Source organism: Mustela nigripes, chromosome 8, assembly GCF_022355385.1.
Source record: "Mustela nigripes isolate SB6536 chromosome 8, MUSNIG.SB6536, whole genome shotgun sequence".
In the NCBI taxonomy this organism is placed as follows: Eukaryota; Metazoa; Chordata; class Mammalia; order Carnivora; family Mustelidae; genus Mustela; species Mustela nigripes.
In genome coordinates, this window is record NC_081564.1 from 44,966,371 (window position 1) to 44,982,322 (window position 15,952).

Consider the following 15,952-nt stretch of genomic DNA (forward strand, 5'->3'; position numbering starts at 1 on the left):
TCTTGGGCTCGGGGGGTCGGCCCCAAGGTCGGGATAAAGTTCGGGGTCGCGGGCGCAGGTGGCTCTGGGTTTCAGGCGTTGCCTGCCAGGGTACCGTGCGGCCAGGTGGTCTCCAGCCGCGCGCTCTCGCTGCGCTCCGGGCGGCGTTCTCTGTCCCCCTTTCAAGCCCGCTTGTTTCTCCGCTGCCCCCCGGGTTCGGCTCTTTCGGAGGAAAGAGTCCAGAGTCTGGGCCTCGGTTCCTCGCGAGTGTCCTGTCCGAGCAGGCTCGGCGCGCCGGCCCAGGGCGGCGGGGTGGGGACCCGGGCCGGGAGGGACTGGTGCGGCGCGCGGGGGCTGCAGGCAGCAGGGGCGGCGGCCGCTCGGGCCCCGGCTCGGCGGGGTGAGAGACACCCGGAAACGGATTCCACTTGGGTGCCCGCGCGAGGGGGGCGTCTCGGAGGGAGCGGGAGGAGGAGGCGGGCGGGCGGCTGCTGAGTAATCCCCGCCGCGGCGGGAGGTGGCGGCCTGGGCGCTCACGTCCCCCGCCGCGCTGCAGCCCGCCCGGCTCCACCCCCCTCCCGGCCCGCCCCGGCCCGCCCAGCCCCTCCCCCGCCCCGCTCGGTAGCGCGCCGCTCGGGGCAGGTAGAGCCGGGCTCCGGGCGCGCGGGGGCCGCAGCAGCTGCCGCCCGACCTCGCCTCGGCCCTGCGCACAGCCTCGCGCGCCCATGGCGGGCTCGGAGCAGCAGCGGCCGCGGCGGCAGGACGACGGAGAAGCGGCGGCGGCCGCGGCGGCGCCCCTGCAGGACGCGGAGCTGGCTCTGGCTGGCATCAACATGCTGCTCAACAACGGCTTCAGGGAGTCGGACCAGCTTTTCAAACAATACAGGTGACCGACGCGCCCTGCTACCCCCCGCCCCGGCCACGCGCCCCTCCGGGCCGGCTCACGCGCCGCGGTCTGCCGCGGGCCCCAGCAGCCACCTCCCCCTCCCGTCGGTCCCTGATCCCTGGCCCCCGTGCCCAGGTCGCCTCCCTCGGCCTGCGCTGCAGCCGGCGTTTCTGCGCCTTTGTCACATCGCCCCCTTCCAGCCCCGTGCTGTTGTCCTTTGGCTTCGCGGGACCCGCTACCCGTCCTCCCCGCCGTTTCCCCTCACTTTTTCGCCCCCCGAGAGGGGCGCCCAGTGCTTGTCCGCTTCCCTCTCACCGGTCCGGAGCCCGTTGGGTTTGGGGACCTGGGACCGGATGCGATGGGAGGCAGCTGGAAGCCTCAGACTCGCAGTGCTGTGCCCAAGCAGCCTTTGTGACACGGAGCACACCAGCTGCATTGTGCCCATTTCTTGTGCCTCGCATTACTTTGCATCGTTGTGCATTCCAAACGCTTTTCTTGTTTGGAAACACATGCGTAATTGCCTGGTAGTGCGGGAATGAAAACTCAGCCGAACTCGGCTTGCTCACCTCTCTCTCGGCCTGTCTTCTAGAACTCAGTCCTCCAAATGAGTTCCTAATGCCTTTCGAGCGAGTGGACATACATGGACCTCTCTAACTTGAAGAAAATGGAGGGACTGTAAATATATGTAAGGGGGGGAAGGAAGGACACGAGTGCTCAGTTAATTGCTTTTTAAAAAATGCGTCTTTTAAAAAAAAATGAATCGAAAGAACTGAAACCTGGTTAACGTTCTTCTGTGAGTGGGAGGAGCCTTCAGTTTCACTGGGGACCAGAAGCATCTGCTTTCTGGTTTAGGAAACGGAGTTTGTGATTTGTCCTTCCAGTGGTGAGGCGTCTCCAGGGTGTTGATTAGCAACTTCCCTGTAGGTGGCTAAGGGACACATGCTTCACACTTTTTCAGACCTGGGTGGTTTGGTAGGAATGAAGGGACCCTTGTGCATCTGTGATCAAGAGCCACGGTCTGTAAGGAAATGAGAGGGATGGGGGGAGGTAGAGACGCCTGACTTACTCCGACTTCAAAGATTGCTGGTTCTATGGTTGGAGCTTTCGCTTTTTAGTGGCAAAACAATATCTCCGAACTATGAACTCTTCACTATAGACAGTTTACCCTTAAATAAGTTTTTTTGTTAAAAAAAATCACAAAAACTGAAAGTGAAAACCTCTTAGCTTTACTCAGTCTACTTTGTTTTTAAAAGCTACCAAGCTGATTTCAGTCTGAGAATGTACCTCCTGAAGAAAAGCAGACATGAGTGTTTGGTACAGTGCTAATTATTATTATTTATTTATGAAAGATTTTATTTATTATTTATTTATTTGACAGATCACAAGTAGGCAGAGAGGCAGGCAGAGAGAGAGAGAGAGGAGGAAGCAGGCTTCCTGCTGTGCAGAGAGCCAGATGCGGGGCTCGACTCCAGGACCCTGGGATCATGACCTGAGCCAAAGGCAGAGGCTTTAACCCACGGAGCCACCCAGGCGCCCCATTATTATTTTTTTAGATTACCAGTTTATGTTGTATGAGAGAAGACTGGAGAAAGCCTGAGTCAAATATACTCTTGAGTTGCTGATCAAAATACATTGCTTGTCTATTTCAATACTTCTTTTGAATTGCTATATTACTTGTTCTAACATTTTTTTCTAAACTGCTTTCATGTACTTAAATAGTACCTTGTGATTTCTGTATATTGAAAGCCTGAAATAAGGCAAAAATACTGTTAAATAGGCAATCGTAAGTGCTGTTAAAAGCGGACAGATTATGAGCGATAGAATGATGTTCTCACAGAAACAGATGTACCTAAAAGGAGTTTCTCTGTGGGTGAGTATGTTGAGGGTAGAGGAGGGGGAGGTGTCCAGGGAGGATTTATAGTATAGACAGGAGCTATCTACGTGTGTATGTGTTTTAAAGATTCATTTTATTTTAGAGAGAACGGACAGGCAGGGGGAAGGGCAGAGGGAGAAGGAGAGAAGCAGACTCCTCACTGAGCCAGGGCACCCAAGTTCCACTGCCCCTACTTGTGTTTTGAAAATAAAAAATGAAATAAACTATTGTAGTATCTGTGTTCTGCCTGGCACAGTGCTGGCATATTATCACTTTTATTCTCACTATTCTGGTGACAACAAAAGGGTGAGCTGTATTATACAATTTTATCAGGAGGGGCTTGAGTCTCCGTGTTCAGCATGGACCAGGACACAAGTCTAGCGGATCTAAGTCAGGGCTGTTTTCATTATCTCATTCTGCTAGTCTCACTAAAATTATTATACAGTTGACCCTTGACCAACTTGGGTTTGAACAGCATGGATTTACTTTCATGTGGATTTTTTTAATAGTACTGTAAATGTATTTTTGCTTCCTTGTGATTTTTTTTTTTTTTTTGAAGAATTTATTTGTCACACAGGGAGAGCACAAACAGGGTAAACAGCAAGCAAAGAAGCAGGTTCCCCACTGAGCAAAGAGCCCGATGTGGGGCTTGATCCCAGGACCCTGGGATTGTGAACTGAGCCGAAGGCAGATGCTTAACTGATTGAGCCACCCAGGGTTCTCTTCCTTGTGATTTCTTAACAAATTTTCCTCTAGTTTACTTTATTATAGGAATATAGTATGTGACACAATAAAATATTTTCAGTAAGGCTTCTGGTCAACAGTTGACCACTAGCAGTTAAGTTTTTGGGGAGTCAAAAGTTGCATATGGTTGGTGCCTCTGACCCCCACACTGTTCAAGGATCACTGTATTTTAGGATTTGCCTTCTGACCTTATTTACCAGTAAGTCAGACTTTCTTAAGGGGGAGAAGTGGTAGCATTATGCCATGAGCTCTCCCTTGATCCATCTAATTTGTTTGTGATGTGGGATGGCCTGGCATTCTTGCCACCTCCCAGGTGTGCTGCTGATCCATATTTTGGTAGGCATGGTTGTGTAGAGGTGCGGCTGTGGACCAGGATCCTGTAACCAGGCTTACAGTCGTAGTTCTGCTACTTTTTGTGGCTGCTGACTTTGGTTACTCAAAATTTGCTTCCTCGCTTATAAGATGGGAGTAGTGTAGATCTTAATGTGATTATTAGGATTAAAAGAAAGACTCCGTGGTAGCTGGCACGACGTAAAACCTCAGTAAATGCTAGCTAGCTGCATACCTGATGCCTTCCCCACTATTGTGCTTGCTTCTTTATGGCATAGTTTGAGCAGAAGGGAGAAACATCCTGTGTGCAGGTAGCTTTTATATTTAAGGTTAACCTCACATAGAGCGTATGAAAGATTTAGATCCTGTTCTGTACTGGGAAAACCTCACATAGAGTGTATGAAAGATTTAGATCCTGTTCTGTACTGGGAAAAGTGTCTTGTGTTCCAGACTTGAATGGCTTGCTGGAAAAGTTAGTGACTTTATTGTAAGTATTCTAGGAACACTTCTCTGCTCTGTTTACAGAAGAGAAAGCTGTTTGGTTTTCTCCTTTCTTAGGATTCTTTTGTCACAGAAGACCATCCTTTCCCTAGGAGTAAACCTTCCAGAAGCTTATCCTCCTAGTTTAACAGTAGAAACCTATTTTGCATCTCGTGTAACAGTAACATTTGTATTAAAGCAAGAAGGTCATTTTCTCATGCCGCCTCACTAGCGTGATAAAAGTTTCATCAACAGCTGTGGAATGAGGAGAAATGGTTACTTTATAGAAACCTATTATGAAGGACATTCTGGATTAATGAAAAGCCTGGATTGTGTCTTTTAGATACCCGACATATAGGAATTAGAAATATATGCACAGCAGAGTCTTTCTTTTGAGCTGTAAGAGGCTCCTTAGTTGGGATTTCAGAATGTAACTGTCACTTCTATTGTGTACTGCAGTAATAATGTAACAAGGTGCCCTATTATTGGTACTGAGACCCCATCATGCACTTGGGGATGTGTTCCCAGAGATTGAGATAGATGCATGCTACCGTGGAGCCTTTCTGCTTTGAGCTGAAGGTCACAACTTGGTACCTTCATGATACTGACTACCTGAAATCAAATTCCTGTTGTTGGTCTTTGGGCTTAGTGATCTAAAGCAGCAGCGCTCACTCCCCCTCTGCCCCCGGCCCCCAAATGATGTTCCATGAGTGTGACAGAGACTCAGAGCTTTAGGTACTTGGACACACGATAAAATAGGGGATCATTACATGCACAAGGAACATGCCCTGGATTTCAGGTGCTGTGGTGTAGGTACAATTGGCAGGGGTGTGAGGAACAGGAGATGTTTCCTGGGTCCCGCTGTGACCTGTGGGAGTGGAGAACAGGAGGACTAACTCAACAGGAAGGAAACTTTTGTGGAGGAAATGCTGCCTGGGCATCACGATAGGGGAGGAGTTGGGAGGAGTTTGTGGCAGGTGGAAGTGAAGTCCAGGAAACCGTGGAAAACCCACATGGAGCTGTGAAATGGGTGAACGCTGCAAACCATTCGGTGTGATTACATCGTCCTGTTGGATGGCTGGTTCCGCACTTGGCATTGTTTCGGATCGCTGGTTGGTCCGTGTTTCCTGAGAGCTCTGGGTTCTGGGGTTATTTTGCTGCTGGTCGTCCAGTCAGCTCATGTTGTGTGACCACCGCGTTCCTCACCGTGATGTTCCTCACTGTGGCCCTCATGTCCATAATTCACTCTCGGTGCCTTTTTCTCTTTTTGACTTGCAATAGTTTTAATTGGAGAACTAGCGGGAGAGGGGAAGCACATTGAGCTGGAAGACCGGAGACCTCGGGAGCTCCTGGCCAAACTGAACTATGTTGTCCTTCTTTCCCAGGCTGGACGTTTATCTCCCTCCTCTGCCTGGTGCCTCCATCATCTCCTCCTGCTTTAACTCCTGGTGTTCTTTCTGACCTTAAAACACAGGCCGTTCTTCCCCTGCCAACACTGCCACCAATTTCTGGCTGTAGGTGTTATTAAAAAGTCATATTAAAAAATCACTGTCCGCTTAAACAGGAAGCCTGTAGTGGCTCTAAAGCATGTTCATTGAGATAAATATCCATAAATAAATATAGATTTGCTATAGAATTGGCAAATAGTTGGTATTATATGGGTTTTGTTTTTCTTTAACATTTTAAATGATAAAGATGGCCAAAATTTATTAAAAACAAAAGGCAAGAAAAATTCATGGTTGGTAATATGTTTATGTGTAAAATGAAAGTATGGATCCTAAATCCTTTAACACAATTAATGCTTATATGACAAAGCTTTATGACCTGCGTCTCATTTGTGAGCATGTCGATTACAGAGCCGGTCTTGTCATAGAGCTGGCTCTGTATAATCCAGGGATTGCTGGCGGTGGCCTCCGGGCCAGATCTGGCCGGCTGTTCTTGTAAATAAAGTTTTATTGGGACACAGTCACTTGATTTTGTCTTTTCTGTGGCTGTTATGCAATACAGCAACAGTAATGAATAGCTGTGACAGACCATGTAGCCTACAGAGCCTAAAATATTTACTCTCTGGTCCTTTGCAGAAAAAAAAATCATTGACCCCTGATACAAACCAGAGTTCTGGCTGGAAAAACTCAAAAGGCCTGTGTAAGAGACCTGGACCGATAGGTACCCTGAGCTTCTTTGCCCAAAGCTGTGGCAGGTGCTTGAGAGGATGGGAAGAGATTGTAGGCCGCCTGTCTTTTCTGCATGTCTGGCTTTTCCTACATAGCAGCACTCCTGCTGGAGTTTCTGGAGAGTCCACTGGTGCAGAAATGGAAGAAAAGGAGAAGCAATGAAAAGCAGAAATGATGTAAGGGAACTGGCAGGAAAGACAGGAAGCACCTCTGTTGCCTTTTTGCATCCTTCTCAACTTAGGGCTGTGTGTGTTTAAAAAAAAAAAAGCTCCTATCCCCCCCCAATCATTGCGCTTCTGGAAAAGTCCTGATTAAATATTCATTAAAGATTCATTTTGTTTAATTGGGATCCTTTTAAAAATGCAACTGCCTGTAGACTAATTAGAGAGTTTATGTGTAGGAAATTAACAGGAAAAATGAGTATGTATACTGCAGGAGTGTGTGTGTGTGTGTGTGTGTGTGCGTGCGCACGCGCGCGCGCGCGCGCCCCTACCCCCAAGCCCAAAAAGTTAGATATGAACACTTAGAAGAATCTGTGTGCTCTGGGTCCTGCGTGCTCCATTAACAGGTAGTTCTGGGAGATTCGTCCCTACCCTAGTTAGAGGACTTGTACTGAGTGAAATGAAGTTTGGGTGAAGGTAAGAAGGCATAAAGGAAGAGTGCATGAGTACTGAAGCATAGAACACTTCCTGTTCTAGTTACACGAAACCACTTGGAGATCCCCAAACACATCATCATATTTCAGAGGCGTAGGCCTTTTTGCTCAGGCTCTTGTAGGCCCATTTTTTGTACCCTGGGCTCCTTGCCATGGTCACTGTCCTTCCCCAGCAAAAACAGTGGGACTTCCAAAAGGCTAACGCTGAGAAGGGCTTGGGAAGTATAAAGGACATACAGAAAGTAGACGGCTGTGTAGCAAAGAATTTTCCTGTTATTTCAAAATTGCCTCGTGCCAGGGCTGTGGTTGGGTGGGGGCGGGGGGGGGCCCAAATCTGCCTTATACCTTTTCCACCACTGACTCTGTTTCCCGAATTCTTAGTGTGCTCTGCAGCCAGAACATAGGTCCAATTTGAGATTGAATTGCCTTTGTGGGCAAACCTGGGTACATAGTCACCACTGAAAGCCTTTTTATTATGGGAGAGATGCATTCTGGTTTTTGAGTGACTTTGCCTGCATGGTGTTTGTTTGTTTGTTTGTTTTTAAGATTTTATTTATTTATTTGACAGAGATCACAAGTAGGCATAGAGACAGGCAGAGAGAGAGCGGGGGAAGCAGGCTCCCCGCTGAGCAGAGAGCCCGATGTGTGGCTCAATCCCAGGACCCTGAGACCATGACCTGAGCCAAAGGCAGAGGCTTTAACATACTGAGCCACCCAGGCCCCCCCTCCACTTTTTTTTTTTATGTAATTGACATAGATGTTAGTTTCAGGTGTGCAACATAAATGATTTGTATCTATTGTGAAATAATCACCACACTGAGTCTAGTTGACATCCCTCACCATACATAGTTACAAAAACATATTTTTGTATAAAACTACACATAAATTTGCTGCCACAGAAGAGAAAGTCCTGACTTCCTGGCATCTGATTTGGAGATTGAAATAGGGTATTTTTGTTTGTTTTGTGTGTAAAGGTGGTTGATGGTTTGCTGTCTTAGTCCTTTTCCTCAGCTGGGGTTGCTTTTTCTATCTCCTTCTTGCTCGAGGATTTCAGAACACAAGAAATATATATATATATATATATATATATATATATATATATATATAACAGGTAGTTACTCCTGTCTTACAGGAAGGTGATCCGTTATTACGGAGAAAACCCCTACACAGCGTCTGCCATGTGTGGGACACCTAAGGTAGAAGCAGGTCCTTCAAGGTGCTATTGCTTATTTAACTATCTTTCAGTCTACCTCAGAAGCAGTCACTTTTTCACTTAGTCTTGTCCACAGCTGTAATAGCTGTTGAAATCACTGGCTTGGGTAGCTGACTTTTCCTAATACACCTCCAAATAAGCCCTTCGGGGTAAATAGTAGTTGGTGCTTACTGGATGCCGGGCCGCGTGCCAGCGCTCCTGGGACGTGAATCTTTATTTTATCCTGCTGCAGCTCTGTGACCGGGTGCTCTTGTTATCTCCCCCTCACGCGTTGGGGGGAGGCACAGTTATGTTGAACGACCTGTCCAAGGTCACATGGGGAAATGGAATTGCGGGGTGCGACCCAAGACCATCAGACTCCAGAGTCTGTGTGTGTTTCCCCACTACACGATACTGTTGTTCTTCTGTAACTTCTACAGTATGAGCGGTTGGCCTGTGTGCTGCTAAAGCCATTTTGAGGCCGGGAGGACAGCAATATGCAGACCACACCCTCAAGCCCACCGGGGAGTCTGTCTCCAGAGAATGAGACTCCCAGAGCTTTTGGCACTTTGTGGCTCTGAGTCTTCTATAGGATAAGGGTCCCAGCTTGGCATAGGATGTCTGACGTGTCTGCTTCCCCGACTCCTCCTTTGTCCCCTCCCCACCATCGTGCTGGGGTATTTTGTAAAAGCTGACTTGTTCTGACTGATCCAAGGTGGTAGGAGACCTCAGTGGCCCTGCTCTTTCTGTCCCTTTCTCCAGCACTGGTGAAGTCTGCACAGTGTTTCCACGGTCACCTGTCCTTATGCGCGAGCTGAGATTGTAGAGATCGGTGCACATCTCGATCTGAGGTTCCTGGCCTTTCAGAGGTCGCTGGAGTAACGTGAGGTCCAAGGGGTCTTAGGGGCATATCAGCACCCCTTTATTTGCCAGTCAGCAAGTATAGCCCGGGGCAGTGCCCTTTAGGAGCTTGGAAAACTTGATTATTCATCCTCGCTCCCGCCCTGATGTGCCTTGACCCCGTGGAGGTGCTCCAGCATGCCCCCTGAGTTGACGCTCTGCATCTCAGAACCAGGTCACAGAACACCCGTCTGGCCTTCCAGCCTCTTGCCTTCGGTGCATCCGGGCTCCCCAGTGCTGAGTGTGGGCGCAGTGGGGAGCAGAGCTGCCGCTGAGCACACACTCGTCCTGGCAGGGGCAATCAAAGGGAATGCGGAGGGCTCTGATGAAGTCTCCTGATTCTGAAGTGACCTCAGGTGTCAGCTGTGCTCGGCCAAGCAGTGGCAGCTCTGGGGATCGTAGTCCTTGGCGTGCTCTGTCCCCTGCTCAGTGTCTTGTGTGCTTGAGAGGTGGCCTAGCCTAACTAGCCAGTCTTTGTGGTGTTTTATCAGTTGCCTGCAAGGCTCTGGGCTGCCCCTGGGTGGTGGTGGTGGCATGCTGTGTTTTGGTGTTACTTGCCTCTATGGCATGAGAAGGCAGAACTCCAGCTTCCCTACCCCAAAATCCCTGTCGTGAATTTCAGGAAGAACTGTCTTTGGAAGAACCTGGTGGCTGGGAAGGGAAACGTTCTAGAGCAGGGGCTCTCCACTGTATCAGATCTAATGCCTCCTTTTTATAAGAACTGTGTTATAATTCCCCTCCTATGATCCTAAAGTAAAATTGACAGGTGACCTGTTCACCCAATGTCTAAAGGTCCATATTATAAAGGAGAAGTACAAAAAAGCATAAACTACATATGTTTCAAAATGCTCACTATGCCTTCATCAGATGATGGAGTGCTGGCACCTGTTTGTGATGAATACATTTGGATTTAAGAAAAGTTCAGAAGCCATTCCATAGTAGAAAAATGAGAGGGGCGCCTGGGTGGCTCAGTCGTTAAGCGTCTGCCTTTGGCTCAGGTCATGATCCCTGGTCCTGGGATCGAGCCCCGCATTGGGCTCCCTGCTCTGTGGGAAGCCCGCTTCTCTCTCTCCCATTCCCCCTGCTTATGTTCCCTCTCTCACTCTTTCTCTGTCAAATAATAAATAAATTCAAATCTTAAAAAACAAAAAAAGAAAAACGAGAGAGCGGGTAAAGTTTGAAATCAAAGAAGTATTAGACCAGACTTCTCTGTATATGTTAAGAGAAAGAAGGGAAAATACCATAATTGAAGCTGGGCTAATACGCCAAGGCCAAACACTGCTGAAGTCGAGCAAATGAGGAAGGGTGACAGTTTTGCAATGAGCTGGGCTGCCTGTGTCAGGGTAGCATCTGAATAATTAGTTTCCTGCATTAGGACATGGGATGTGTGCTGACAATGTGTCTTAGAAAATAGGTCTCCTGTCTTTAAATCCCTCGCCAAGTCACGCACTTTGAAGACAAGACCTTTAACAGAAGTCCAGGATTAGAGGATGAATTAAAAAGCTTACAGGGAAGTTGGGGTGGGGGTGATGGGCTTCCCCTGAGGACTGTGTTGGAGTAGGATGGAAAAATAAGGATAAAACCCCAAATCATTTATATAGTCTTTGCGATAAATCTCAGCGTGTGACAGATTTTTTTTTTTTAAAGATTTTATTTATTTATTGGACAGAGATCACAAGTAGGCAGAGAGGCAGGCAGAGAGAGAGCGGGGGAAGCAGGCTCCTTGCTGAGCAGAGAGCCCAATGTGGGACTCGATCCCAGGACCCTGAGATCATGACCTGAGCTGAAGGCAGAGGCTTTAACCCACTGAGCCACCCAGGCACCTGTATGACAGATTCTTCATACAGGTTGGGAAAAATGAAATATATTGACAAAAATATTTGGAATCCAGGATTTCCTCGCTCTTCAGAACTGCTTGGCTTTCAGGACGCTTACAGGAGTGCTCAGCATCCCTGCTCTGTTTTGGCCCATGGTAGCCACACACTCAGGCTGGGGTAGCTGTCGCCGGCTGGCAGCCCCAGGGCCACACGTGGTGCTTCTGCTGAGGACATAATTCTCTAAAATTGTGACCGAATCTCCTATTTAAACCGTGCCGCGTGACTTTGTACTTCTTGTGCCCATGGAAGTAGGTTCAGGGGTTGTGCGGGACATGGCACCCTGTGCGGGCCTCTCCCACATTTCCGGCGGCCTCACGTCCACCGCCCCTTGTGCTGCTGTCATTGCCGCAGACCCAGATTGCCCCATGGATTCCCAAAACCCCTCCGTGGAGAGGCGCTGAGCTGCAGTGGCTGAGCTTGAGATGAGGTTTGGGCTTTGCTACTGGCATCCTGGGGCTGCAGGGAGCAGTGCAGGGGTGAGGTCTCTCCGCTGACAGCTGAAGAGGGGCTGCCCCGGCCAGTATGGCTGCCGCTGGAGGAGCGTGGTGGAGAAGGCAGGGCCTCCATTGCTTCTGTGACCACAGGTGCCAGGGCAGAGCCCAGGGGTGGGGTTCCTCCAGTGCTGGGCCCCTGGGGTGACTGCGCTTACCCACCCGCTTTTCCACTTGTGTGTACACACACACACCTGTTTCTAGGGCCCAGAGCGATCTAGGAAGGGATCCTAGTGCTGGTTTTTCTGCCTCTCTCCATGTGGGCTTGCAGAACCCCAGAAACCCCTTTACAGTGGGGCCAGCTTGCAGGACCTGTGCCTTTCCAGCCTTAGGTGACTCTATTTCAGAGCCCTACTCTGTCTGCTCCGTCCCCACCAGGTCTTCCTAACGTTTAATCTCCAGGTCTAAACTGGTCTGTGGTTCACATCCTTCCTAGGAAGTGAACAAGCTTTTTGCTAAGTTGGTCACTCACACACACACACACACACACACACACACACACAGAGAAGCGCCAAATCCCCACAAGTCAGGGTGCAGTTACCCCGAAGTTTTATGGCCAGGGAGACCTCCCCTCTCAAGGGGGAGGAAGTAGGGCAGAGTGCTTCATGATGGTTTTCTGTTCCATTGTACTTAGAAGCAGTGAGTAGGAAACACATGTACCATTTAGTGGTGTGCCACGTAGATAAAGTGCCTCGATATACCGATGGAGTGTTCTCCCGGGTCCCATCCTCCACTGCGATGTCAGCTGCATCCCATAATACATGTCAGTTGAGCCTGTCCCTACGTGCTCGATCGCCCCATCCTGTTCCTCACTGGGTGTGGCTCGGGGAGACCTGGAGTCTGACCGTGATGCGCGTCTCTGTGTTCTGACAGTTTGCAGCACTATCTGCCTTTCCTGCTCTGGCCATCTCACCATGTCGATAGAGGCCTTTTGCCTTGACATTGTGCTTTCTTGCTTCCTCTGCAGCAGCCCCCCAAGTTTTGACTCCGTAGGGATTTTCATCCCTTAAAGTAACCGTCACCAGATTAATAGATTTTGTAAATGTCTGTATCATTTTCCCTTTATCACAAGTAAAAATTGTGGTGCTATCCTAACAGGACAGGAAATGAGGGAAAATGAGGTTTTGTATCCGAATCCAAGCTGAATTTGCTAAATGACAGAGATTCGGGTTTTGAGAAACAATTGGATTAAACGAAGATCATGCTTCATGACCTCTTTAGGATTGTTCCTGGTATAATGAGTCACTGTCAAGCCTTCAAGTGCTCCCCACCCCCCATGCTAAACACTGAATTGCAAAATCTCAAATTATGTATTGCCTTTGATCTCTGTTGCAAGAAAGGACTTTCCCTTTGCATCTTGTAAATTATGCTCGCTCTCTTTATGTCTATAAGAAACAGGTTGAAGTCGCCTGCATACTTGTGACTCTTGAACTGTTCAAGGCAAGAATGGGGCTGCTTTTTTTGCAGCCGTTGGAGTAATTGGGTTTCTGCCTTTCCCCTCCACATTATAGCAAGGTCTGTCAGTTTAATTGCCCAGGAAAGTTTTGTTTCTATTTGGAACGCCATTCGCTTCAGCTGTCAACCACCTAGATCTAAATGGCTTTCGGACTGATGATTGACAAGACACTCATTACTTTGAATTATCAAAATTACACATTGAGCTAGAAATTATTCCTCTTGAAGTAGCACAGAAAAAAAGAAAGGGCCATGGGAGAGGGGAAATGGCTGTCTAAAGTCATTTAGCCAACTGTCAAGACCTGTCGTGTTGGAATGCTTAGAGATTCTTGTTCTAGTGACATTGCTATTATAAAAAGGGCAAGAAATGAGAGAATGGTTTGTGTGTTTCTCCGTAGCCCTTGTGTTGGCATCTCAGATCTGGACTTGGCTGATAAGAGAGAGTAGTTGAGTCTAACTTGAAAACTGTGAGCTTTTCTCTCTTCATAGAAGAATGTTGAGTTTTATCTGAGTAAAATAAAACTAGACCTCATCAGAGAGCTTTCTGTGCAAGCCTAAATTTATAGTTAAGAATGCTTAGGAATGATGAAGAAAAGACAAATGAAGTTTTCTTGAACAATGGCTCTACTAAAAACTGAAGGAAGATATAGTTGCCTTGGTGAGCGGCCCACATTTTTATATAAGTTCAGAGTTGTTTAATAAGAACTAGTTTACTAGAACTTTATTATGAAGAGTAAGTCTCTAGTTTGACTTTGAAATGTCTCTTAATAGAGAAATCTAAAATTTCTGATTACGGGGCACCTGGGTGGCTCAGTGGGTTAAAGCCTCTGCCTTCGGCTCAGGTCATGGTCCCAGGGTCCTCGGATCGAGCCCCGAGTCAGGTTCTCTGCTCAGCGGGGAGCCTGCTTCCTCCTCTCTCTCTGCCTGCTTCTCTGCCTATTTGTGATCTCTGTCTGTCAAATAAATAAATAAAATAAAATAAAAAGATTTTAAAATTTGATTACGTAAAATAGTGTTTGAATTGCTCGTAAAAACAGCTGAGTGTGTTTAATCTTCAATTGAAGTATTCATGCAGTTTGTGGATTATTGCCACATATAATAAAGGGACCGTATTATAACTTAAAGATGAGAAAATAAAACAATTTTGTTACTTTAAGAATAACCCCTGATGCAGGATTGGTTGGGAAGGCTTTTTTGGTAATTGGCAAATGTGTCTGGGTGATCTCTATTGGTATAGCATGGACATGGTTGAATTATTTGATAAGATAGAGCAGGAACCAATACTAATGAGTTAGGAAGATATTCGACACACATTAATGACAAAATTAGGAAAACTAAAAAAAGTTGACTTTATTTAGCCTGAAGAATTATTTTCAGAATGTATCAGTAACCCTAAATGAGCATCAGACCTTGAGCAATAAGTGACTATGAATTAGCAAAGCTAGAGAGGAATCAGAATAAAGTTAGATGTATTACAGTCTTGTAATCATACAAGTCTTGGTCTTTGCATTACTGCCGTGCAGGCAGAGAGCAACAGAGAATGATAATCAGGTGGTAATCAGCCAGTGGTAATCAAGTGTGTGATCAGTGCTTCCTGTTAATGTGCACTGTGTCATGCACATTTCTTTCTTAATCCCAATTCTCTCCAAGGCCCTGAGGATAACTGGTAGGGTTATCCCTTTGTCTGTGACCACATAAAGGCTCACAGAGCCCAAGTTAAAAAGATTGAGTGGAAGATCTGGCCCCCTCCCCAGAGTATGCTATTTCCCTCGCTTCCTCAAAAAGAAACTTTCTTGTTACTGTCTGTAGCATTACCCAGTGCCTTGCACGTCCCTTAAGCTTGCTGGTCCCTTACATGTTCGGCCTACTGGTGCTCCCAGGCTCAGTGCACGGCACCACTTGGAACAAGCTCATGCACGCCAGAAGTCTAGGAGGCCCTTATGATGCCTCCCTCTTACTCACCTTCATGTCTGAGTATCTCTTTCCATTCACTTCTCTTCATCCCCACCTCTACCACCAACCACCTAGTTAGTCCAAGCCACCTCTGGCTCGGATCACTGCAGTAGCCCAGCTATCTTCATTATATCCCCTGTTCCTCCTCCACCCCCACCATGGTGATCTTTTCAATGTGTGAGTTTAACTATGTTGCCTCTGTGGTCGGCTGAAAAATATTCCCCCAAAGAATATGTAGGTCTGATTAAGGAGGGCACGTGATGTAATGAGCCCTGGGTATTATGTAAGACTGAGGAGTCGCTGCCCTCTACCTCTGAAACCAGTAATACATTATATGTTAATTAATTGAATTTAAATTAAAGAAAAAGAAAAAAGACTACCCAAGTCTGAGTCCCTGGGACCTCAGAGTGTTACCTAATCTAGCAGCCTCCAAGAGGAAGTCTTTGCAGGTGTGAGAAGTTAAAGCTTAAGATGGGAAGACCGTCCAGGTGGATCTCCGGTTCACCAGATGACATTGATACACTCCTGCATATCCTTGCAAGAGGGAGGCAAGGGGAGATTTTTCACGCAGAAGGCAGTATGAAAACGGGCGCGGGGAGAAAAATTTGGAGATGCTGGTCTTAAGATGGAGTTGGTGGCCACCCTAAGCCCAGGGAGGCAGCAGTCATCGGAAGCTGGAGTAGTCAGGGAATGGATTCTCCCCTAAAGCCTTGGGGGGCTGTAGGGTGCAGCCTTGCCTGTAGCTTACTTCAACCCAGTGAACCCGAGTTCAGGCTTCTGGCCTCCAGAACTGGGAGAGAGAAATTTCTATCATTTTAAGCCACCGGGTTTGTGGTGACTTGTTACAGCAGCCCCAGGAAACTACTACAGCCTACCCCTGCTCAGGGTTAGGACCAGAACCTCTGACAGGAGCTCTAGTGTGGCTTGGCTCTGCGTGGTTTGTGCCTTAACCATCTACAGACT

General features: G+C 47.7%; 1 protein-coding gene across 2 annotated transcripts in view; it reads left to right on the forward strand.

Moving 5' to 3' along the window:
* The first annotated feature begins 617 nt into the window (after positions 1-617).
* TTC39C (tetratricopeptide repeat domain 39C) overlaps positions 618-15,952 on the forward strand; it is a 103,859-nt gene continuing 88,524 nt past the window's right edge. Inside the window, exon 1 of one of the 2 annotated variants that reach the window (XM_059409370.1) lies at positions 618-865. In XM_059409370.1, coding sequence (XP_059265353.1) covers positions 705-865 — 161 coding nt within the window. In that variant the 5' untranslated portion in view covers positions 618-704. The remainder of the gene's footprint in view (positions 866-15,952) is intronic. The other variant, XM_059409369.1, reaches the window with a different exon arrangement.